Source organism: Heterodontus francisci, chromosome 1 (assembly GCF_036365525.1).
Source record: "Heterodontus francisci isolate sHetFra1 chromosome 1, sHetFra1.hap1, whole genome shotgun sequence".
Lineage (NCBI taxonomy): Eukaryota > Metazoa > Chordata > Chondrichthyes > Heterodontiformes > Heterodontidae > Heterodontus > Heterodontus francisci.
Genome location: NC_090371.1, coordinates 94,676,480 through 94,701,918, shown reverse-complemented (window position 1 = coordinate 94,701,918; position 25,439 = coordinate 94,676,480). Strand labels below are relative to the sequence as shown.

Genomic DNA, 25,439 nt, shown 5'->3' with positions numbered 1-25,439 from the left:
CACAAATAGGGTGAGTGCTGGTAATGGTTAATTATATTGTTAAAGGTAAAGAGCTGAAGGGCATTGTTCAATTAAGGATCTGAAGTGAATACAAAGAGAGCCTGTTGGACATAAGTATGGTTGGTGAACAGAAGGCAGAGATGTGTAATGCTGGATTCTGTGAATAAACTGACTATCAAGAAAAGGATCTGTGCCTAGTTTCATTCTTCACTGTTAGGCTTGGATCCATTTAACATGGTAGCAGAGGATGGTTGCCTGAAGGTGAAGATTGGAAATTAAGAATTTTTATTTCAGGTGTAAGGTTGCAATCTGAATTACTTTTGAGAAGAATGGCTGAAACCAAGTATAAAGAGTCAGGGTATGATTTCCCACTGATGTTCTCTGAAGCTGAACCTTATGAACAATGGAAAATTAAAATAGACAAGTGGACATGGGTTATATCCTTACCAAAGAGAAAACAAGGCATAGCCTTGGCACTGTCACTTCCTAACAAAAGCAAGATCAGGTGAAAAGTCTTTTGTGAGTTAAAGGCCTGTTAGTTGGACACTGAGGAAGGTTTGGAGCTTCTATTAAGCTTTATGGATAAAATTTACAAGACATGTTATTTATTAAATACATTACGGGTATGGGCAGACATTGATAAATTTAGAAAGATGGATGATCATTCCATAGAAGAACATATTATGGAATTTAACACTATATAACATAAAGCACTATATAACACATGATAACTATATAGTAATGAAACTGGACGGACCACTTGGCATCGACCTAGGCACCAGAAATGACAACGGCAAACCCAGCCCAGTTGGCCCTGCAAAGTCCTCCATACTAACATCTGGGGGCTTGTGCCAAAGTTGGGAGAGCTGTCCCACAGACTAGTCAAGCAACAGCCTGACATATTCATACTCACAGAATCATACCTTACAGACAATGGTCCAGACACCGCCATCACCATCCCCGGGTGTGTCCTGTCCCACTGGCAGGACAGACAAAGCAGAGGTGGTGGCACAGTGATATACGGTCAGGAGAGAGTTGCCTTGGGAGTCCTCAACATCGACTAAGGACCCATGAAGTCTCATGGCATCAGGTCTAACATGGGCAAGGAAACTTCCTGATGATTACCACCTTCTGCACCCCCTCCCTCAGCTGATGAATCAATACTCCGCTATGTTGAACACCACTGAGAGGAAGCACTGAGGGTGGCAAGGCACAGAATGTACTCTGGGTGGGTGACTTCCACATCCATCACCAAGAGTGGTTCGGTAGCACCACTACTGACCGAGCTTGCCGAGTCCTAAAGGACATAGCTGCTAGACTGGGTCTGCGGCAGGTGGTGAGGGAACCAACAAGAGGGAAAAACATAGCCCAATCTGCCTGCTGCAGATGCATCTGTCCATGACAGTATTGGTAGGAGTGACCACCGCATAGTCCTTGTGGAGACAAAGTCTCACCTTCACATTGAGGATACCGTCCATCATATTGTGTGGCACTACCACCGTGCGACATGGGATAGATTTCGAACAGATCAAGCAACGCAGCCATGAGACGCTGTGGGCCATCAGCAGCAGCAGTATTGTACTCAATCACAATCTGTAATCTCGTGGCTCAGCATATTCCCCACTCTACTATTACCATCAAGCCAGGAGACCAACCCTGGTTCAATGAAGAGTGCAGGAGGGCATGTCAGGAGCAGCACCAAGCATACCTCAAAATGAGGTGTCCACCTGGTGAAGCGACAACACAGGACTATCTGTGTGCCAAACTGCATAAGCAGCATGCGATAGACAGAGCTAAGTAATCCCATAACCACCGGATCATATCAAAGCTCTGCAGTCCTGCCACATCCAGCTGTGAATGGTGGTGGACAATTAAACAACTAACTGGAGGAGGTGGCTCCACAAATATCCCCATCCTCAATGATGGGGGAGCCCAGCACATCAGTGCGAAAGATAAGGCTGAAGTATTTACAACAATCTTCAGCCAGAAGTGCCGAGTTGATGATCCATCTCGGCCTCCTCCTGAAGTCTCCAGCATCACAGATGCCAGACTTCAGCCAATATGACTCACTCCGCGTGATATCAAGAAACGACTGAAGGCACTGGACACTGCAAAGGCTATGGGCCCTGATAACATTCCGGCAATAGTACTGAAGACCTGTGTCCCAGAACTTGCTGCACCCCTAGCCAAGCTGTTCCAGTACAGCTACAACACTGGCACCTACCCTGCAATGTGGAAAATTGCCCAGGTATGTCCCGTATACAAAAATCAGGACAAATCCAACCCGGCCAATTACCGCCCCATCAGCCTACTCTCAATCATCAGCAAAGTGATGGAAGGTGTCGTCAACAGTGCCATCAAGCAGCACTTGCTTTGCAATAACCTGCTCACTGACGCTCAGTTTGGGTTCTGCCAGGGCCATTCAGCTCCTGACCTCATTACAGCCTTGGTTCAAACTTGGACAAAAGAGCTGAACTCCAGAGGTGAGGTGAGAGTGACTGCCCTTGACATCAAGGCAGCATTTGACCGAGTATGGCATCAAGTAGCCCTAGCAAAACTGAAGTCAATGGAAATCAGAGTGAAAACTCTCCGCTGGTTGGAGTTATACCTCGCGCAAAGGAAGATGGTTGTGGTTGCTGGAGGTCAATCATCTCAGCTCCAGGACATCACTACAGGAGTTCCTCAGGGTAGTGTCCTAGGCCCAACCATCTTCAGATGCTTCATCAATGACCTTCCTTCAATCATAAGGTCAGAGGTGGGGATGTTCGCTGATGATTGCACAATGTTCAGCACCATTCAAGACTCTTAACATACTGACGCAGTCCGTGCAGAAATGTCGCAAGACCTGGACAATATTCAGGCTTGGGCTGATAAGTGGCATGTAATATTTGCGCCACACAAGTGCCAGGAAATGACCATCTCCAACAAGAGAGAATCTAACCATCTCCCCTTGACATTCAATGGCAGTACCATTGCTGAATTCCCCACTATCAACATCCTAGGGGCTACAATTGACCAGAAACTGAACTGGAGTAGCCATATAAATACTATGGCTACTGGAGGCGGTCAGCGGCTAAGAATCCTGCAGTGAGTAACTTACCTCCTGACTCCCCAAAGCCTGTCCACCATCAACAAGGCACAAGTCAGGAGTGTGATGGAATACTCCTCACTTGCCTGGATGGGTGCAGCTCCAACAACACTCAAGAAGCTCGAGACCATCCGGGACAAAGCAGCCCGCTTGAGTGGCACCCCATCTACAAACATTCACTCCCTTCACCACTGACGCACAGTGGCAGCAGTGTGTACCATCTACAAGATGCACTGCAACAATGCACCAAAGCTCCTGAGACAGCACCTTCCAAACCCGCGACCTCTACCTACCAAAAGGTCAAGGGCAGCAAATGCATGGGAACACCACCACCTGCACGTTCTTCTCCAAGTTACACAGCATCCTGACTTGGAACTATATCGCCGTTCCTTCACTGTCGCTAGGTCAAAATCCTGGAACTCCCTTCCCAGCAGCACTGTTGGTGTACTTGCACCCCAACGACAGCAGCGGTTCAAGAAGGCAGTTCACCACCACCTTCTGAAGGGCAATTAGGAATGGGCAATAAATGCTGGCCTGGCCAGTGATGCACACATCCCATGAACAAATATAAAAGAATAACAGACTGCAGAAATTCTATCTGGAAATTCTTTGTTCAGTGCTTGATTTCAAATTGTTCGATTGTGTTAAAGTGTACTTTAGATGGGTCAGTTTTTGTCCAGTGTGTGCAGGAGGGTTTTCTGACACAGTATGTAGACAGGCCAACCAGGGGCGATGCCACATTGGATTTGGTACTGGGTAATGAACCCGGCCAGGTGTTAGATTTAGAAGTTGGTGAGCACTTTGGTGATAGTGATCACAATTCGGTTAGGTTTACCTTAGCGATGGGCAGGGACAGGTATATTCCGCAGGGCAAGAATTATAGCTGGGGGAAAGGAAATTATGATGCGATTAGGCAAGATTTAGGATGCGTAGGATGGGGAAGGAAACTGCAGGGGATGGGAACAATCGAAATGTGGAGCTTATTCAAAGAGCAGCTACTGCGTGTCCTTGATAAGTATGTACCTGTGAGGCAGGGAGGAAGTTGTCGAGCGAGGGAGCCGTGGTTTACTAAAGAAGTTGAAACGCTTGTCAAGAGGAAGAAGAAGGCTTATGTTAGGATGAGACGTGAAGGCTCAGTTAGGGCGCTTGAGAGTTACAAGCGAGCCAGGAAGGATCTAAAGGGAGAGCTAAGAAGAGCAAGGAGAGGACACGAGAAGTCATTGGCGGATAGGATCAAGGAAAACCCTAAGGCTTTCTATAGGTATATCAGGAATAAAAGAATGACTAGAGTTAGATTAGGGCCAATCAAGGATAGTAGTGGGAAGTTGTGTGTGGAATCAGAGGAGATAGGGGAAGTGTTAAATGAATATTTTGCGTCAGTATTTACAGTAGAGAAAGAAAATGATGTCGAGGAGAATACTGAGATTCAGGCTACCAGACTAGATGGGATTGAGCTTCACAAGGAGGAGGTGTTATCAATTTTGGAAAGTGTGAAAATAGATAAGTCCCCTGGGCCAGATGGGATTTATCCTAGGATTCTCTGGGAAGCTAGGGAGGAGATTGCAGAGCCTTTGTCCTTGATCTTTATGTCGTCATTGTCGACAGGAATAGTGCCGGAAGACTGGAGGATAGCAAATGTTGTCCCCTTGTTCAAGAAGGGGAGTAGAGACAGCCCTGGTAATTATAGACCTGTGAGCCTTACTTCGGTTGTGGGTAAAATGTTGGAAAAGGTTATAAGAGACAGGATGTATAATCATCTTGAAAAGAATAAGTTCATTAGCGATAGTCAGCACGGTTTTGTGACGGGTAGGTCGTGCCTCACAAACCTTATTGAGTTTTTCGAGAAGGTGACCAAACAGGTGGATGAGGGTGAAGCAGTGGATGTGGTGTATATGGATTTCAGTAAGGCGTTTGATAAGGTTCCCCATGGTAGGCTATTGCAGAAAATACGGAAGTATGAGGTTGAAGGTGATTTAGAGCTTTGGATCAGAAATTGGCTAGCTGAAAGAAGACAGAGGGCGGTGGTTGATGGCAAATGTTCATCCTGGAGTTTAGTTACTAGTGGTGTACCGCAAGGATCTGTTTTGGGGCCACTGCTGTTTGTCATTTTTATAAATGACCTGGAAGAGGGTGTAGAAGGGTGGGTTAGTAAATTTGCGGATGACACTAAGGTCGGTGGAGTTGTGGATAGTGCTGAAGGATGTTGTAGGGTACAGAGGGACATAGATAGGCTGCAGGGCTGGGCTGAGAGATGGCAAATGGAGTTTAATGCGGAAAAGTGCGAGGTGATTCACTTTGGAAGGAGTAACAGGAATGCAGAGTACTGGGCTAATGGGAAGATTCTTGGTAGTGTAGATGAACAGAGAGATCTTGGTGTCCAGGTGCATAAATCCCTGAAGGTTGCTACCCAGGTTAATAGGGCTGTTAAGAAGGCATATGGTGTGTTAGCTTTTATTAGTAGGGGGATCGAGTTTCGGAGCCACGATGTCATGCTGCAGCTGTACAAAACTCTGGTGAGACCGCACCTGGAGTATTGCGTGCAGTTCTGGTCACCGCATTATAGGAAGGATGTGGAAGCTATGGAAAGGGTGCAGAGGAGATTTACTAGGATGTTGCCTGGTATGGAGGGAAGGTCTTACGAGGAAAGGCTGAGGGACTTGAGGTTGTTTTCATTGGAGAGAAGGAGGAGGAGAGATGACTTAATAGAGACATATAAGATAATCAGAGGGTTAGATAGGGTGGATAGTGAGAGTCTTTTTCCTCGGATGGTGATGGCAAACACGAGGGGACATAGCTTTAAGTTGAGGGGTGATAGATATAGGACAGATGTCAGAGGTAGTTTCTTTACTCAGAGAGTAGTAGGGGCGTGGAACGCCCTGCCTGCAACAGTAGTAGACTCGCCAACTTTAAGGGCATTTAAGTGGTCATTGGATAGACATATGGATGAAAATGGAATAGTGTAGGTCAGATGGTTTCACAGGTCGGCGCAACATCGAGGGCCGAAGGGCCTGTACTGCGCTGTAATGTTCTAATTCTAATATGGATAGGCTCCTGTTCTTAACTGGAGTTAGATTCTCAGAAAGAGACACATTTTTGGATCAGATGTCTGATGCTTTTAAAAAAAAAATCCTGGGAAAGTAGTCATTTCCAGCAGCCTTCATGGCACAAATGTGACATTTGGTAGTGCCACAAAGGATGGAGGACTTGATGGTTGTTGCATTTTGAGATCGTTCAGACATAGGTGCAGGCATCACTACAGAGGAATCACAGACAAAAAAAATGAGGATGGAGACATTTTTGGCAGATCTGATGGACGACAGGAGTGGAGTAACAACAGTTGAATGAACCCCAAAAATGCCTGGAGTGTTATTGACATGTCTTTCAGATGTGATTCAAAATATCAATATACAGTAAACTGTCTAAAATGGAACAGGGTTTTTGAGGTGACACATAACACGAAAGGTTCGGAAGTGGAAGATGATATTGATTGGTCTGAGGGAATTGTACTGGCCACAAGAAGCTTCAGTCTGGCAATGAGTGTACTAGTGGTGGATACATTTAATTGCACCATGTTGGACAGTGGTTGCATTTCCTCAATATGTGGAACAGATTGGTTGAAATGTTATTTAGGTTCAGTCAGTAGTAAGGATCAAAGTAAGGTCAGGGAATATGAAAGTTCTACTTGCTTCACGTTCAGAGATGATAACATATTAAGGTCACTGAAAAGGGTGGTGATTCCATGCAGAATAGCTGGGGTAAGCCACTTTATTAGTGGCGATGTGGTATCTAGTGAGATACTCTTGCTGCTGAGCAAGTCTTCCATGAAAAAGGCACAAATGAAATTGCACATGGAACATGATAAAGCAATTTTCTTTGGGTAAATTGCAAATCTACTGACTTTCCAATCAGGACATTATTGCATGTCTAATAAGAATGTTAAAGAAGTGTTAATGGTATCTGGTGATAGGAGTTTGAGAGACAAAAAGCAAGTTGTCTTAAAGTTACATCGACAATTTGCTCATCATTCCTCTTGCCACAGATTAAAATCCTACTAAAGGATGCGAAGGTGGTTGATGATGAGTACACAAAGCTTATTGAAGAGATTAGTGAAAAACGTGACATAGGCAAAAAGTATCGGAAGCCATCATGGCCTATTGTAAGTTTTCCATTAGCAAGAGCCTTACTGAAGTGGTTGCTATGAATTTAAAGGTGTGGGACAAGGACAGGATCATTTTCATTTTGCATTTCATAGACATAGCAACAAGATTCATTCTTTCTACAGTAATGCATGGTAAAAGACAAATGAGTAATCGTAGATAAAGTCATGGAAAAATGGATAGGGACTGGACTGTGCACACCTGCGAAATTCCTGACTGACAAATATCCCCCCCACCCCGCCGCGGGAATGACGGTTTAGAGATGTGTGAAAATATGAACATTGTATGAACACCACAGCTGAAAGTCCTTTCAGTAATGGACTTTGTGAAATAAATCATGCAGTGATTGAGTCATAGTCATTTACAGCACAGAAGGCAGTCATTCGGCCCATCGAGTCCATGTTGGCTCTTCACGAAACTATGCAGTCAGGCCCACTGCCCGGCTTGAACCCCGTAGCCCTGCAAGTCTATTTCTCTCAGGTGGCCATCCAACTTCCTCTTGAAGTCATTGATTGTCTCCGCTTCCACCACCCTTGAGGGCAGCGAGTTCCAGGTAATTACTACCCACCGTGTAAAAAAAAAGTGCTGCCTCATATTCTCGCATCTTTTGCCTAAAATTTCAATCTGTGTCCCCTAGTCTTTGTACCAATTTTAATGGGAACAGTTTTTCCTTGTCTAACTTATCTAAGCCTATCATAATCTTGTACACTTCTATTAAATCTCCTCTCAATCTCCTTTTGTTCCAAGGAGAACAATCCCAGATTTCCCAACCTAACCTTGTAACTAAAATCCCTCATCCCTAGAACCATTCTGATAAATCTCATCTCCACCCTCTCAAGGATCCTCACATCCTTCCTAAAGTGTGGTGACCAGAACTGGATGTAATACTCCAGTTGGGGCCTAACCAGAGCTTTATAAATGTTCAGCAAAACTTCCCTGCTTTTGTATTCTATGCCTCTATTTATGAAACCCAAGATCCCATATGCTTTACTAACCACTGTCTCAATATGTCCTGTCACCTTCAAAGATCTCTGCACATGCACCCCCATGTGCCTCTGTCCTGCACACTCTTTAGAACTGTATCATTAAGTATATATTGCCTCTTCATATTCCTTCCGCCAAAATGCAACACCTCACACTTGTCAGCATTAAATTCCATCTTCCACCTCTCTGCCCATTCTGCTAGTCTATGTCCTGTTGCAGGCAATTCATATCATCCCCACTGTTTGCCTCACTTCCAGGTTTAGTGTTGTCAGCAAATTTTGAGATTCTACTCTGTATTCCAAGATCTGAGTCATTTATTTATATAATCAAAAAAGCAGTGGTCCCACTGACCCTTGGGGAACGGCACTGTCTGCCATCCTCCAGTCTGAAAAGCAACCATATACTACAACTTGCTGTTTTCTTCCCTTAAGCCAATCTTTTATCCAATTGAACACTGACCCTCCTAGTCCATGAGCCTCAGTTTTGTTAACCAGCCTTTTATGTGGTACCTTTATCACATACTTTCTTAAAATCCATATAAATGACATCCACCACATTCCCTTCATCAATCTTCTCTGTTACTTCATCAAAAAATCCAATTAGATTAGTCAAGCATGATTTGCCTTTTTACAAACCATGCTGGCTATCCTTAATTAACTCAAACCTCTCTAAGTGTCAGTTGATGTTTTCCCTGATTATAGTTTCTAAAACCTTACCCACCACTGATGTTAAAGTAATTGGCCTGTAGTTGCTAGGACTGTCCTTACACCCTTTCTTGAATAAGGGTATCACATTTGTCAGTCTCCAATTCTCTGGCACCTACTCCGTATCCAGAGAAGTTTGGAAGATTATGGCAAGCCTTTCCACTATCTCCATCGGCACTTCCTTTAGCAACCTCTAATGCAAGCCATCTGGACCAGGTGACTTATCTACCCTAAGCATAGCAAGCCTTTTTAGGACCTCCCACCTCTCAATCTTTTCAATTTTTATCCTACTGATTGCCTCTACCCTCTCTCTGCTACTGACATTTTGTCAGCCTCCATTTCCTTAGTGAACACTGATACAAAGTACTCATTAAGTATATTAGCTTTGCCCTGCATCTCTAGGCATATAGTGGCCAGGGAAGGGCAGAAGTGGGTTTCTCCCTAATTTTCTTCCTCATGCCACCACCCCCTACCCATCCAGTTTGTGCCAGTGTCATGGTCTAATCATTGATACATAGACTTTGAGGAGGCTTTAAAAGACAGGGAAAGATGCAGCAAGGGAAAAAGTCGTAAAGTGAAGAGATTTAAGGAGGGAGTTCCAGAGAGGAGAGCTAAGATGGCTAAAAGATATGCCACTGACAGAGGTGCGGCAGAAGCAGATGATACATAGTAGGCCAGGGTCACATGGGTAAAGGGGGGACTGCTGGGAGAAGGCTTGTGGAGCTTGTAGAGGTATAGTGGGACAAGGCCATGAAGGGATTAATAAAGAAGAATAAGGTTGAAGAATCCAGTGTGCTGGAGGACCAAATGGCAGTGGAAATCAGTTAGGAAGGAGCTCATGGGTGACATGAGCCTTGTCTGAGACAGGATACAGGTGACAGAATTTTTGCCAAGCTTGAATTTTAGTAGCATGGAGAACAGGAAGACAGCAAGGAGAATGCTGGAGAAATCAAGCCTTAAGGAAACAAAGATGTGAATAGAGTTTCAGTGGCAGTCAGGTAAGGTTAAGTGAGAAATATAACGGAGATGGAAGTTAAGTCACCTTGGTGATGGTTAAAATTGGCAGTGAAACACAGCTTAGTGTTGAACAGGATACCAAAGTAACAGATTATCTGGTTCGACCTGAGTGAGCAACTAGGGAGGGGGATGGAGTTGGGGAAAAGCAAGGTTTTGGTAGGATTTCCTTCAGCCTCTCCCATAGCCACTTCCATATAGAATCTAACAGTGCAGAGACAGGTCATTTAGTTTATCAAGTCATTGAGTAATAGATGAATGTACGATTGTAGTACAAGACTTGCCAAAATAGGAATGTGGTAATGTTACTGGACTGGTAATCCAGAGGTCTGGATTAATGATCTGGAGATACTAATTCAAATCCCACCAGGGCAGCTCAGGGCATTTAAATTCAATTAATTAAATAAATTTGGAATAAAAAGCTAATATCAATAATGGTGACTATAAAACTACTGGGTTGATGTAAAAACCTATCTAGTTCACTAATGTCCTGTAGGGAAGGAAATCTGCTGCCCTTACCCGGTCTGGCCTATATGTGCCTCCCGACCCCAGCAATGTGGTTGACTCTTAACTGCCTTCTGAAATGGCCTAGTAAGCCACTCAGTTGTATCATTGCTGCAGAAAAGTCGAAGAAGAATCATTGTAATTATAACTACATCACAAGGACTGCAGTAGCTTATTAGGGATGGACAATAAATGCTGGCCTTGCCAGAGATTCTCTCATCCCAAGTATGAACAAAAAAATGATCTCTGTCTCTGGGTTAGGGACGGGATCATTGGCAATCCAACAAGGTTCCTAATTATACAAAAAAAACATTCTATTTTGTAACGGTCTAGAAAAGGATAGAAGTAGAATTTGCTCAGGAATGCATTTATCAATTAATAAAAAAAAGTCACAAAGGCTATGCATAAACAATCCCAAATTCAGCGCTGACACAGCTGGAACTCCTACAACTGGTAGCTATGGCAGCAGACATTCTTAATTATAATTAATACGGGGGAGGCAAACTTTGGTCTAATTGCTGTAGCCAACATTTGTTTTCTTCTGGGTAGAAGCTAACTCCCTTCCAAACTTTATATCGTAAACATAATAATGTCATGGATGAGGAAAGGCCAGAGCTCTAGAACGATATCTGTTGCATTTTTGCAGCTAAATAACTCTTTGTTTATATCTCGGATTATTACAAACATTTATCATTCTTGTCATCAGTTCGAAATTTACTTGAAATTTCAGTTGTTTTTTTTGGTTTTACATAATTGGCATACTGTGGTAAATATACATTGACATATCATTCTGGGCTTACCTTAACGTTTTACATATTTTCATGAGATTGCCCTTTGTGAACTTCCTTCTTTCTACACTGTAAAAGTAAAACTCGTCTCCTTTACGCTACAATCAATCTTACTGCTATTTTCTGTACCCTGTTCAGTACAAGTAGTGAGGGTATGTAAAAGAGACCCCAGTCTGGCAATCTACTTCATGCTTTTAAACTGGATTCTTATTTAATTCTGTGCTGGTCTTTAGTTTAATTTGAAGGTTTTCATGTGGAATTTTGTGAAAAGCTTTCCGATCGTCTAAATAAACTGTTTGTAGTGCTACTCCCTACCTATCGTGTAGCATCCTCAAAGAAGTCAAGCTAGTTTGTCAGCTGGATGTATGCCTTGTAGCTCTGACTGTTTTTTCTTATTAAGTTACTGCTGTAGATATTAGGGCTGAAATTTGCTTCCATTCCAACGTAATTCCACTACAGGAATCCATCTGAATGGCCAGGACACCACCTTATGACCCAGTTTCCAATGACTTTGTGTAGGGTGTAGGAAAGAGTGTCTGTCCCTCCCAAACATAGTCATCAATATAACAGGGGAGAGGAGCATGTTTGCGTAGGGCGTTTCCTATGTCAGGTCCCAGAAAAGGCTTATTCTTGGAAGGGCGTGCTCAGATCAGACATACAAACCACCTCCATGAGAAAGTGGGGTGCATATCCAGCTCCACACCAGAATTGTAGCTTGAACCTCCAAAGAGAAAACTGGAATTTATTTTTGTTAGCTATGCCCTGCTCAAAGTGCATGAATTCTGTACGCTAAGATCCAATACTGACTCTATGCTTTGGCCACCTATGTTGAATGTTCTGGTCTCTTCAGTGTGGTGATGGGGTGCATCCGTTATGCTAGGCAAATTGCAGGACCTCCCTTTTACCCAATGAACTTAGTGGGGTCACTGTTTATGATCAGCGTTGGGTGCCTCTCACCACTTACTTTGAGAAGCAGGGGCTGAGGACAATGGCTTCAGTCTTCCTAATATTTAATTTGAGGAAATTTCTGCTCATGCAATACTGGATGTAGGACAAGCAACATGACAAAGCATAGACAGTGGATAGATTGAAAGAGGTGGTGGTGAGGTGAAGCTGGGTGTCAACAACGTACGCGTTGAATTTGATGTGTTTTCAGATGATTTTGTGAGGGGCAGTATGTAAATGGAAATTAGATGAGCCCAAGCATAATTCCTTTGGGGACTTGAGATAACAGTGTGGGAATGCGTAGAGAAGCCACTGCACGAGATTCTTTGGTGATGGTTGGATAAATAAGAATGGAACCAAAAGATTGCAGCACCACGCAGCTGGAGAAGGGAGACAGGTTGAGAAGGATGAGGAGGGATAGGGAATCATGGCCACAGTCACATAGGATGCCATTTGGGACTTTTAGAAGGGTCATTTCAGTGCACTAATTTGTCTGGTTCTAGTTCTGCAGATTCTAATCAGCGTTTAGATATTCTATCATGATGTTAGCCATAGCCCCAAAGATTTCCACCCTAGTCTCTTTCAATACCTCAGGATGTAAACTGTCTGGTCCAGCTAATTTGTTAGTCTTATGTTCGCTTATTATGTTTATTAGCTTATTAAATATCTCTGCTGTCCTGACTTCAAAATCCTCTGGGACACTGGGTGGACTACAGAAATAGGACAGCAATTTAATATTCTCTCTAGTGACTATCTCTACAAAATATTAATTTAATATTTCAACTATTTTATTAACTTTACCACTGTATTGACCATTAAAATGTTTAGTTTCCTTCCCAGAAACTTTTATACTATGATGATACTGGAAGAATTTTATGTTACCATATCCCATTTGCAAATCTAAAATATGTTTAACTTTTATTTGAGGAAATTGTCCTCCATCTGCCTCAAGCCAGATTGTTTCATTTTATGTTTCCCCGGTTATCGAAACTCCTTACAGGTTTTTCTCTATCCTTTTGCCCCTTTAGCCTTCATATTCTTTCTCTTTTTTAGTTTCTATTTTGATTTCTCTTTTCATCCATTTTGGACAGTACTAAGTTAGCTTACACTTAATTTTCTTGGCTACTCAACTTTGTTTCAGAAGGGTTCGAATTTTTTCTTACTGATCTTTCATCAATGATCAAGTTAATTTCTTTAAATTTTCTCTTGATCCTTTCATGTTATTCATTGTTAAAATTCTATTTTTGTACTTATCTTTAGTGATGCGTAATGCCACAATAATCTTAAATGTAATCATATTATAGTCACTAAAGATCCACAATTTTTAAATTAGCTGTGCTATCTTGATCAGTTGGAAGAACTGGGGAGGGTAGAAATTACACATCATTACACCTGTAAATGTGTTAAAAAGGTGCAATGATAGCCAATTTCAGGGACCAATATCCTGTGTAGAGGATGGCTAAAAGATATGTGGCCTGATATTGATTTGGGCCATTTTTCAAATGTCCCAAGTGACATATGTAAATGACAGGCCTAATACCTGTTTTAAGCACCCTTTGGGATATTGGGTGTTGTTGAGTGGTGCAGATGCTGGATTCTTCAGTACCTGCTGCACCCTAAACATTGGTTGCCAACAAAAGGTAAGTGCTCTGCCATTTCACATTATTCCAATTACTGCCTACTGCCAATCGCTGCCCACCTGCCCCCTACCCCCACCTCACCGCCCCCCCACCCCCCCAAACCAACTGTTACCATTCCAACTGCCCAGAACTTCCCTTCGGTTTGCTACTAGTGACTCAAGTGGTCTAATATTAATGTTCTTCAGACAGGTGAGCTGCCTATGGAGGTGCAATGTGGGCCAGCAGCTCACCCAACTAATTTTAATGAGGTCCAAGGCCTAATTTTGACTGGCCTCAGGACAGTTAGTTCAGGCATGTGCTTCATTTTGTCTTTCCTGGGTTATCAATTTATCCTCCTCAATTTCCAAAATATCCCCTTACCTCCAGCATTCTCAATTTTTCTGCAACATTCCAGCTATATCTTTGCCTTTAAATTCATTTCAATTTTCTGAAATGAGTCATGTTTCTGCAGCTCCCTAACTCAAGCATTATGGGGACAATTTTACCAGCCCCCCTGACGTTGGGGGTCATGGCAGGGGTGCTCGGAAAATGCCTTTGGGAGAGGCCTGCCATGGGCCTCTACACTGGGAAGGCCCCACCCCATATTACCGGCGGCGGCGAGGCCCCGTGGCGGCACCCCACCGCACGGCAACGGGAGCAGGATTTAAATATTTAAATTAATGAGTTAATGACCTATCTGCTCCCGTCGGCCGTCCTGCTATCATATTCCAGCTGGTTGTCCAGACTCCCGAGGCTTTGGGTCTCCGACTGGAGATCCGATGCGGGACGCTGGTGGGGAGGGAGGAGGGGGAGGAGGTACCTTTTCAGGGCGGGAGGTGGGAGGGAGTGGGGTGAAACCTTTTTGATTGGTCTAGGGGTGGTGGGAAGGGGTAAAGTTCAAAGTTTATAAACTTTGGGGGAGGAAGGTAGGGACCGCAAGGTAAGTTTTATTTTGTGGGGAGAGGGCAAGTGATAATTTGTTTTGTCATTGGGGGGATGGGAGAGGGTATTGAAACTTTTATTAAGATTTTCATTTTTAATTTACACTTCCTGTAACTTTAATAATTTAAATAAATTGGAAGGGCTTGAAACCCTTTAAAAATAGTGCCTGCGCAGTGGTGCCGGATGCCATTGCTGGGGACGAAGTGCTCGCCTCCCCAACCCCCCACCCTCCACATCATCACGAGGGTGGGGGGAGGGGTGGTCCACCCCAGCCATGTAAATCTGGTGCGTGCGCCCCACCATTTTTGAAGTTTGGCGCCGAGATCAGTGGTGAGCTGCCAAAATGCAGTTCTATGAGTATGAAGTTCAACTTGGGCAGCAGCACAAGGCAGAGTGCAAAATCAGCTGACAATTCGCGATCACCCAGTTTGTAATACTGCCCATGACGGATTTTACCCCCACATTCTGAATGCTTCTAGCGCTATCAACATTAATAGTAGCTTCTACTTTACTCCAGATTGTTCAGTCTCTTTGTCTTTGAAACATCGTGTCTGAATATTAAGATACAAACGTTTAATGTACTAAAATAAAATAATTAACATTCTGGTGAAACAGACAAAAAAAATCCAAACACATTGAGTGTTCAAATGCTCGTATTTGTGTGTCATTTCAAGGCCTTTGTGTCTACATTGCCTGACTGTACCTTCTACTTTTGGTTATTCTCTTAAATTATGTTTCAAGCTCTACTTAGCTATATTTCAAGTCTTTACTATATTAAATCAGAATGATCGCATCAACATAAAGTGAGAAACTTTGCAATGCGATTACGGCAGTAATTCTGCAGTCACTTACAGTCAAGGTATTGTTTTTGATGACAAATAATGGGTTCCTTGTATCAATCTGTGTAGCTGGAGTCAATGATACACTTTGCAAGTCAGCCTAAAAGAAAGTGCGAAGAGATTATTAGTAAAGCTTTTGAAATTTCACTAGTCACACTATATAAAGTATGAACAAGTTCAAGCCCACTTAAAAATTGTCCTATTTAAAGTATACATAAAAAAGTAAGTTCATTGACAATGCAATAGTTCTAGCATCTTTAATGTTTTCCTATCACATGATGGATAAAAGTTTATAATGGTGGATTGAGCAAATTTTCTTAGCCAGCTCCTGTTTGATTTCATTGTAAAGAACATAGGCCCAAACCAATAATCTCTGTGGTGTGATCTTCCCATTTCTCAATGTTGTTTTAATTCCAAAGTCAGCTCAAATGGATCTCTGGTGTCCAGCAACAGTAACATTATCAAGCAGGCGAAGCAGCCAATCACATTGAAGAATTCTCATAGACAGCAAGCCAGGAAGTGAAAAAAAATGATTACCCTTCACTTTTTAAACATTTTACAGATAGCACAATAAAGATTGGGATGACCACATGGCATTAATGTAGAAGCTAAATATAATAAACTTTAACATTTTTTATTATGTTATAATAAAAAAATCCATAGAATTTTAATGGAGAGAAATATAAAACTAGTTTTTCAGGGCCAGTGAAGTTGTTCAGCATTAATTATCAACTTAGTGCACCATTAAAAATCCAATTACACCTCAGTCATAAAGTATAACATGTTAAGGTTTTTAACAGTGAGACTAATAGCATAAAGGAAGGGCATCAAAATCAAATTATTACAGTCAGAACAAAAACATAAAATTCTGGAAATATTCAGCAGGTCAAGCAGCATCTGTGGAGAGAAAAACACAGTTAACGTTTCAAGTCTATGTGGCCTTTCATCAGAACTGGCAAAAGTTAGAAATGCAATAGGTTTTGAGCAAGTGAAGGGGAGAAGTGGGGTAAGAAGAACGAAAGTGAAGGTCTGTGATAGGGGGCAAGACAGATTAAATGAGAAAAGGTTTCATGGTACAAAGCCAAAGCGGCTAGTAATGGGATAAGTGGAGAAACAAAAGATGTGTCTGGATGAGGTGTAAATGACACAATAGCAGCTGTCTGAACACAAAGTAAAGGGATTAAGAAAGAAACGGGTTGGGGGAGGGGGTGGAAATGAAGCAGCAAAAAAATAGCTAAAAAGAAAAAAAATGGATGCAGAGGTTATGATCTGAAATTATTGAACTCAACGTAGAGTCCGGAAGGTTGTAAAGCATCCAGTCGAAAGACAAAGTGCTGTTCCTTGAGTTTGTGTTGAGCTTCTTTGGAACACTTTAGTAGGCCAAGGACAGAAAGGTCAAAGTGGGAACAAGGTGGAGAATTGAACCAACAAGTGACATGAAGCTCAGGATCATGCTTGTGGACTGAATGGAGGTGTTCTGCAAAGCGGTCACCCAGACTGCATTTAGTCTTCCCAATGTAGAGGAGACCACATTGTGAGTAGCAAATACAGTATACTACATTGAAAGAAGAACAAGTCAATCACTGTTTCACTTGGAAGGAGAGTTTGGGGCCCTGGACAGTAAGCAGGGAGGAGGTAAAAGGGCAGGTGTTGCATTTCCTGTGTTTGCATGGAAAGTTTCCATAGGAAAGTGGGGAGGTGTTGAGGGTGATTGAGGAGTGGACCAGGGTGTCGCGGAGGGAACAATTCCTACAGAATGCTGAAGGGGAGGGGAACAAAGAACAGTACAGCACAGGAACAGGCCATTCGGCCCTCCAAGCCTGCGCCGATCTTGATGCCTGCCGAAACTAACACCTTCTGCACTTCCGGGGCCCATATCCCTCTATTCCCTTCCTATTCATATATTTGTCAAGATGTCTCTTAAACGTCGCTATCGTTTCTGCTTCCACCACCTCCCCTGGCAGCAAGTTCCAGGCACTCACCACCCTCTGTGTAAAAAACTTGCCTCGCACATCCCCTCTAAACTTTGCCCCTCTCACCTTAAACCTATGTCCCCTAGTAACTGACTCTTCCACCCTGGGAAAAAGCTCTGACTATCCACTCTGTCCATGCCACTCATAACTTTGTAAACCTCTATCATGTCGCCCCTCCACCTCCGTCGTTCCAGTGAAAACAATCCCAGTTTTTCCAACCTCTCCTCATAGCTAATGCCCTCCAGACCAGGCAACATCCTGGTAAACCTCCTCTGTACCCTCTCCAAAGCCTCCACGTCCTTCTGGTAGTGTGGTGACCAGAATTGCACGCAATATTCTAAGTGTGGTCTAACTAAGGTTCTATACAGCTGCAACATGACTTGCCAATTTTTATACTCTATGCCCCGACCGATGAAGGCAAGCATTCCGTATGCCTTCTTGACTACCTTATCCACCTGCATTGCCACTTTCAGTGACCTGTGGACCTGTACGCCCAGATCTCTCTGCCTGTCAATACTCCTAAGGGTTCTGCCATTTACTGTATACCTCCCACCTGCATTAGACCTTCCAAAATGCATTACCTCACATTTGTCCGGATTAAACTCCATCTGCCATTTCTCCGCCCAAGTCTCCAACCGATCTATATCCTGCTGTATCCTCTGACAATCCTCATCATTATCCGCAACTCCACCAACCTTTGTGTCGTCCGCAAACTTACTAATCAGACCAGCTACATTTTCCTCCAAATCATTTATATATACTACAAACAGCAAAGGTCCCAGCACTGTTGCCTGCGGAACACCACTAGTCACATCCCTCCATTCAGAAAAACACCCATCCACTGTTACCCTCTGTCTTCTGTGACCGAGCCAGTTCTGTATCCATCTTGCCAGCTCCCCTCTGATCCCGTGTGACTTCACCTTTTGCACCAGTCTGCCATGCGGGACCTTGTCAAAGGCTTTACTGAAGTCCATATAGACAACATCCACCGCCCTTCCCTCATCAATCATCTTCGTCACTTCCTCAAAAAACTCAATCAAATTAGTAAGACACGACCTCCCCTTCACAAAACCATGCTGTCTCTCGCTAATAAGTTCATTTGTTTCCAAATGGGAGTAAATCCTGTCCCGAAGAATCCTCTGTAATAGTTTCCCTCCCACTGACGTAAGGCTTGCCGGCCTATAATTTATAATATGGTGGTGGCATCATGCTGTAGGTGGTGGAAATGGTGGAGGACGATCCGTTGAATACGGAGGCAGGTGGAGTTGAAGGTGAGGACAAGGGGAACCCTATCATGGTTCGGGGAGGGGGGCAAGAGGTAAGAGCAGAAGTGTGTGAAATAGATTGGATACACTTGAGCGCCCTGTCAATCACAGTGGGGGAGAATTCCTCGGTTGAGGAAAAATGGAGAGTATTTTGGAAGGGATTACAGTAGTGTTCAATCTGCATGGACTTCCAATACTGCACCGTGTGGAGGAGCAGAGAATCCCTGACAGCAATTGCTGGATTTCTGCATTTAACTGCGCATATGTGAATGCCAGAAGTTGCTATCTGTTTCACAGTTGTAGTGATGGCAAACACTGACATTTTCGCCATCATTACAACCACCAAATCTGGGCCATAGATGTGTATTAATCTAAAAAGACAGTGTGTACCTGAGCCACACCAGAAAGACAGATGTCAATTTGCACCTGAATCTTTCCTAAGCCAGCTCGTTTTAGCCAGGCTGGTTCTAATATTACTGCATTTCGTGTCAATGCCATGTGTTAGGAAGGAGAAAATTCAATGCTCCCATTCCTGACTGCAATGTAGCAAGTTTTGTGCAAGTACATGTGTCCAAAGGTTGGGTCAGCTGTGGCAGGCAGTTAAGGAATGAAAACAAGAGAGGTATATCATGCCATTCAACTGTGCCTGCTCACCTCCATATAAGTGAAAGGTGATGTTCAGTCCAAAGGGAGCATAGGTGAGGAAAAAAATTGGTAAATTGGATTGTTTTTTAAAAATAAATTAAATGAAATAAAATGTAGCTGTAACTATAATGACTTAATCTTGCTTTTTGTTAATTATAATCTATGGGCTGGATTTTATTCCGGCCACGGGGATCCTGGTGGCGAGCCGGAAGGTGGGTGGAGACCCTGCCTCTGGCCTCCGTGGGACCCCTGATGCAAATTCATGGCGGGCAGCCAATTAACTGCCCACTATCAGAGACACTATCCCTTTAAGGGATGGGTTCCCCTCCAGAGCTGCCAGCCAGTTGGAGGGCTGGCAGCTCTGCAGTACTGGCAGTGGCCACTGCTCTTCCATAAAATCAGAGTGGAGGCATGAGGCTGCCCTTAAATGGCCATTAATTGGCCACTTAAGGGCCTTAGTTGGTCTTTCCGGCCCCAGATAAAATTGCAGGGGGCCAGCACAATGTTGGGCATGCTGCCCCTTGGCATTTTATGTGCCCCCCGCCTTTGTGGAAAATTAATAGATATATTGTAAAATTAGGTACAGATTTCTAAAATCTTCAGTCACAACCGCCAATGAAACTAACTGCACAATTCTTTCAGATATTATAATTTTCATATTTGCAAAAAGTTTAAAAACTCTTTAGGACTTTTTTTTTACTGAGAATAGCAGTGCAGTTTATACACACAACATTTTTAAAGTAGGAGAAAGTGTCATTTAATAAACTTGGAGAAAAACTCACTGTGATGAATGATCTGATGATTGGTACTTACGTTTATAAATGTACCCTCCCAGATCCTTGTAGTGATAGTAATCAAGTATTCCTTGTTCTTTGCAAGGTTGTTAATAGTGCATACAAAGCTTTCACAGTTAGCATTTTTACAGTTCTGCAAAACCAAATAAAATAGTCCCATTAAGGATGGACGAAGATATTTTTGACTATGGGTCTCTTCAATTGTTAAAAATAATTTCCATCAAATATCCAGACTCTATAGCAATAATGTTGGTCTGCTTGGCACTCTGTTTTCATACTAAAATAGCAGCCAGAAAATCAAGCAGGATTTGTTCACATTGTCTTCCTCTCACAACTGCATCTTCCCCACCCAGCTGTGCCCACTTTTCAGAACTGCCCAATTTTCTGTGGTGGTCAGGGTGAGGGTAATTAAATGGCAGTGCATTGAAGTCCCATCTAATAACAGGTGGAAGCCTCCTTAACATATGTGAATCAGGCCCAAGTGATGTTATTGCAATGCTGACAGCATCTTCTGACCTTTTTGCACCCACCGTTTCTTGGTCCTTCCATGGGTGATCGAAAAAGTCAGCCAGCAGTCTTACATACTACTTAAAGGGACCAATAACTGACTCCAGTGGCAAATTTAAATTAGTTTTTTTACTTGCTGCGTGACTGTCTGTGAAGGGGGATTTACAAGACTTTTTCAGCCAATATTTAAGCAAAGGGTTTAAGTTCCTCTGGGACGCCCAATCTATATGGCATACTAGGAAGACGAGGAGGAAAATAGGCATGCTGCTGGAAGGTCAGCACATAAAAGAAGCTTGCTCACAGCCACCCTTTCTCCCCCAAGCAAATAAATAGCTCCAAGGAGAACATACATGCAATTTTCTGAGCAGTCTGTCCTTGTCCAGGGACACAGTGACAGTCTTGTTTTGCATATTCCAAATAAATCTGTTGCTCTTGATATGGAAAGCATTACCCAGCTGCAATCAGGATCACAGCAACCCTGCTTTTTATTTTGCCATTGGCATCTTCCAGGCTGTCACAATAATATCAGTAAATATAAGATAATCTGTAATCCATGCAAGTTTCAAGCAGGCAACTGGTGCCTTGTTTACAAAAGCAAATACCTTCATCATTTCCCATTGGCACCTGGAAACATTACTATAGGGCTCTAAGATTCCTGAAGATTGTAGGATTTTCCAAAGCCCAGGATATCATAGAATGCCCACAATGCTGCTGCCTTCATGAATCATTAGAATTCGCATTCCATCAATGTACATCTGATCTCTGACTACCACTAAGATATCTTGCAGGTCTCTGCAGCTCGCATGATGCAATTATCTTACATCAATCCTCCATTCCTCCTTTGTTTGATCCTGCAGAGCAAGTTAAAATTTTGCAACTTGGAGACCAGGGCTCTCCCATGCCGACCTGTGAGAAATCCATGCTCAGCAGTGTATCTGTATTCCAATCAGTTCTGTGCTTCAACCATTGGAGTCGTGCAGCATTGATGCTGATGTATAGACAGGCCTTCTAGCTTCCTCCAGTACAGTGTAGAGAATGTATCCCATATCATCAAGTTGTGCTGCATAACTCTGTTCTACAATGAGGGCTTGACAGGGAATTATCACTGGAGGAAGGCCTCCAACTTTATGAGGGATAGACACTAATGACATGGAAGAACCTGAGGTAGTTCAGCTATTGGCTACCACTCAAGCTTTTTGTTAGCAACTGATTAGAGAATACTTTTATAGATGAATCCCTACCCTTAGCACTGGCAGATCTTTCAAACATTTGGCCCAGTCCTTCTGCATTACTGTCTAACTGCCAAACTACCCATTCATTCCGTTACATGCCAAAATCACAGCCGCAACTCTGCCTGGTGGGTTTTGGTGACATGGTTGGCAGAAAGGAGAGCTCTGGCTGCCAAGGAAACCAGATTCAGGGACATACGGGATGGTGGAAGAGTGAAAATAGATTAAATAGATGGGGACGGCAAACAAAGTTGGGAATACAAAATAAACGGGAGGACATTGAGAGGGGTAGAAGAAGTGAGTGACCTTGGAGTGACCAGGTCCCTGAAGGTGGTAGGACAGGTAGATAGAGTGGTGAAGAAGACTTATGGAATGCTCTCCTTTATTGGCCGAGGTATAGAATACAAAAGCAGGAATGTAATGCTGGAACTGTATAAAAAGCTAGTTAGGCCACAGCTGGAGTATTGCGTACAGTTCTGGTCACATTACAGGAAGGACATAACTGCTCCAGACAGAGTACAGAGCAGATTTAAAAGAATGTTGCCAGAGCTTGAAAATTGCAGCTATGAGGAAAGATTGGATCGGATAGGGTTGTTTTACTTAGAACAGAGGAGGCTGAGGGGTGACTTAATTGAGGTGTACAAAAGTATGAGGGGCCTAGATAGAGTAGACAGGAAGGACCTGTTTCCCCTAGCGGAGAGGTCAATTACCAGGGGCACAGATTTAAGGTGATTGGTAGAAGGATTAGAGGGGACATGAGGAAAAACTTCTTCATGCAGAGGGTGGTGGGTGTCTGGAATTCACTGGCAGGAATGGTGGTGAAGACAGAAACCCTCAATTTTTTAAAAAGGTACCTGGACATGCACCTGAAGTGCTGTAACCTGCAAGGCTATGGACCAGGTGCTGGAAGGTAGGATTAGATTGGGCGGATAGTTTTTTCAACTAGTGCAGACACTATGGGGTGAATTTTCTATGGTTACTTACATAAATTGCCAAACATTAGTTAAAGTGATCAAACTCAAAGTAAATGCCAGGTCCAAAAACTAAAATGTTGAGTAATAACATATGTCCTTACCAAATCTTTTACTTTCTGAAAGTTCTCCTTTCTAAAAGTTGCTGTATAAGGTTTCTGCTTGATTTTCAGATAATCAGGTTTTGCGTCACAAATTATGTTGTTTTCCTGCAATTATTTTAGAAAGACAGGATCACTATATTGAATAACCAAAATCCATCAATTATTCTTAATAACTCTACTGCTATTGAATATTGGAACAAATGTGAAAGATAGGCCATGAAATAAATAAACAGTGATGAATTATGGCTGATGCCTGTGGGTCAAAAGTCACTTGTTTCATTGTGGCAGTATTGGTATGAATCCAACCTTGTTAGAATGCTCTCTGATCAGCCATTGCTGTTGACTGTTAAACTTTCTAAAGGGGTAATCTTGTTAATTCATACTCGCAGCATAGAGCAATGCTTGCCATGTGTACATACCCTTACCCTGATCCTGCTCAATTAAAGATTCAAAATTCAAAATTCCCTATGAACAATGAAGTTGCCTTCGACCAGAAATACATGGTTTGAATGACAGAAACCATGAAATACACAGTTAGGCACATATTTCACTCATGAAAAGAACCAATAAATTTGCTTATATTATTTTGTTTTGTCTATTCTATTACATATATTGCATTAGAGGCAGTGCAGAGAAGGTTCACTTGGCTGATTCCCGGGATGAACAATTTGTCTTATGAGGAAAGGTTGAGCAGGTTGGGCCTATATTAATTGGGATTTAGAAAAATGAGAGGTGATGTTTAGTTTAGAGATACAGCACTGAAACAGGCCCTTCGGCCCACCGAGTCTGTGCCGACCATCAACCACCCATTTATACTAATCCTACACTAATCCCATATTCCTACCACATCCCCACCTGTCCCTATATATTTCCCTACCACCTACCTATACTAGGGGCAATTTATAATGGCCAATTTACCTATCAACGTGCAAGTCTTTGGCATGTGGGAGGAAACCGGAGCACCCGGAGGAAACCCACGCAGACACAGGGAGAACTTGCAAACTCCACACAGGCAGAACCCGGAATTGAACCCGGGTCGCTGGAGCTGTGAGGCTGCGGTGCTAACCACTGCACCACTGTGCCGCCCAAAGGCGGTCTTATTGAAACATATAAGATTCTGAGGGGGCTTGACGGTAGATGCTGAGAGGATGTTTCCCCTCGTGGGGGAAATCTAGAACAAGGGGGCACAATTCAGAATAAAGGGTCTCCCATTTAAGACGGAGATGAGGAGGAATTTTTTCTCTCAGGGGGTCATTAATCTTTGGAATTCTCTTCCCCAGAGAGCAGTGGAGGCTATTTCAGTATGTTCTAGGCTGAGTTACACAGATTTTTGATCTACAAGGGAGTCAAGGGTTATGAAAGATAGACAGGATGATGGAGTTATGGTATAATCAAGCACCAGCCAGACCAGTATATGATTGGTGTGGGGGGGGGAGGGGGTGGTGGCGCGGTGCGGGAATTTTGACTTTGGGTGATAGTGTAAAAAAGTGATATTGATTTAGCCACCTGTTAAACACCTCTCCTGATTTGCATTTCCATTGAATTCAAATATCAATATCGACCATTTAATACTATCACCCAAAGTCAAAGTTATCCCCAATATCTTTCATCCTGGCATGAGAAATTCTATTAACTGAAATGGGTGGTAATCAGATTTTCTTGAATCCCCATTTGGTCTGTTATTCATACAAAAGGTTAATTGCAGTTGCCACAGGACAAATTTCAATGCTACTGCAATGCTGCTAGGTATTAACTGCTTATTATTTAAAAATTATAAACAGAACATACCTGATTTACCCCAGTAAGGTACAGAAGTTGACTGCCCTCTTTTGTGGATATTGGTATTTTAACAGTAATATAGGTGGTCTGGATAGGGAAATGTCCTGTATTGACCTTTTAAATATAAAGTACATTAATTAGTTGTACCCTCAGCTTAGGAATTCTTTTGATATCCATTTTCTGAAAAAAATCACAACTAGTAACAGGCTTTAAATATCACTAAGATAGCAAAGGAATCTTATATGAATACCATTCATGCATACCCTAATATCACACAGAACAATTTCATCTAATTTGTTGTCCTTCATGAAAGGAGTAGAGAATATTGAAGAGAAAATGATAGTCAGTGTGCAATAGGCTGCAACAATGCCATGCAACAGCAAACCTAACTTACTCTGAGTGTAATAATATATTCTGGACCAATACTCTTAAAGTCACTTATTATTTTGGAAACCAGTTCTCCAGGATGAATTTCATAGAAATTTATGTTGGTGGCTCTATAAAATCAAAACAAAAAGAACAAATCAAAATTACGGCTAAGAATTGGAACATGCAAATCGAGCGTCAAATACCAGTACTTCATCACTT

General features: G+C 42.8%; 1 protein-coding gene across 3 annotated transcripts in view; it reads right to left on the bottom strand.

The window, feature by feature from the left end:
• itga2.2 (integrin, alpha 2 (CD49B, alpha 2 subunit of VLA-2 receptor), tandem duplicate 2) overlaps positions 1-25,439 on the bottom strand; it is a 260,388-nt gene that overhangs the window by 11,317 nt on the left and 223,632 nt on the right. For all 3 annotated transcript variants that reach the window (XM_068032759.1, XM_068032766.1, XM_068032773.1), the window contains 5 exons: positions 25,246-25,348; positions 24,861-24,965; positions 23,073-23,177; positions 20,281-20,394; positions 15,598-15,684 (listed from right to left, as the gene is read on the bottom strand). In XM_068032759.1, coding sequence (XP_067888860.1) covers positions 15,598-15,684; positions 20,281-20,394; positions 23,073-23,177; positions 24,861-24,965; positions 25,246-25,348 — 514 coding nt within the window. The remainder of the gene's footprint in view (positions 1-15,597; positions 15,685-20,280; positions 20,395-23,072; positions 23,178-24,860; positions 24,966-25,245; positions 25,349-25,439) is intronic.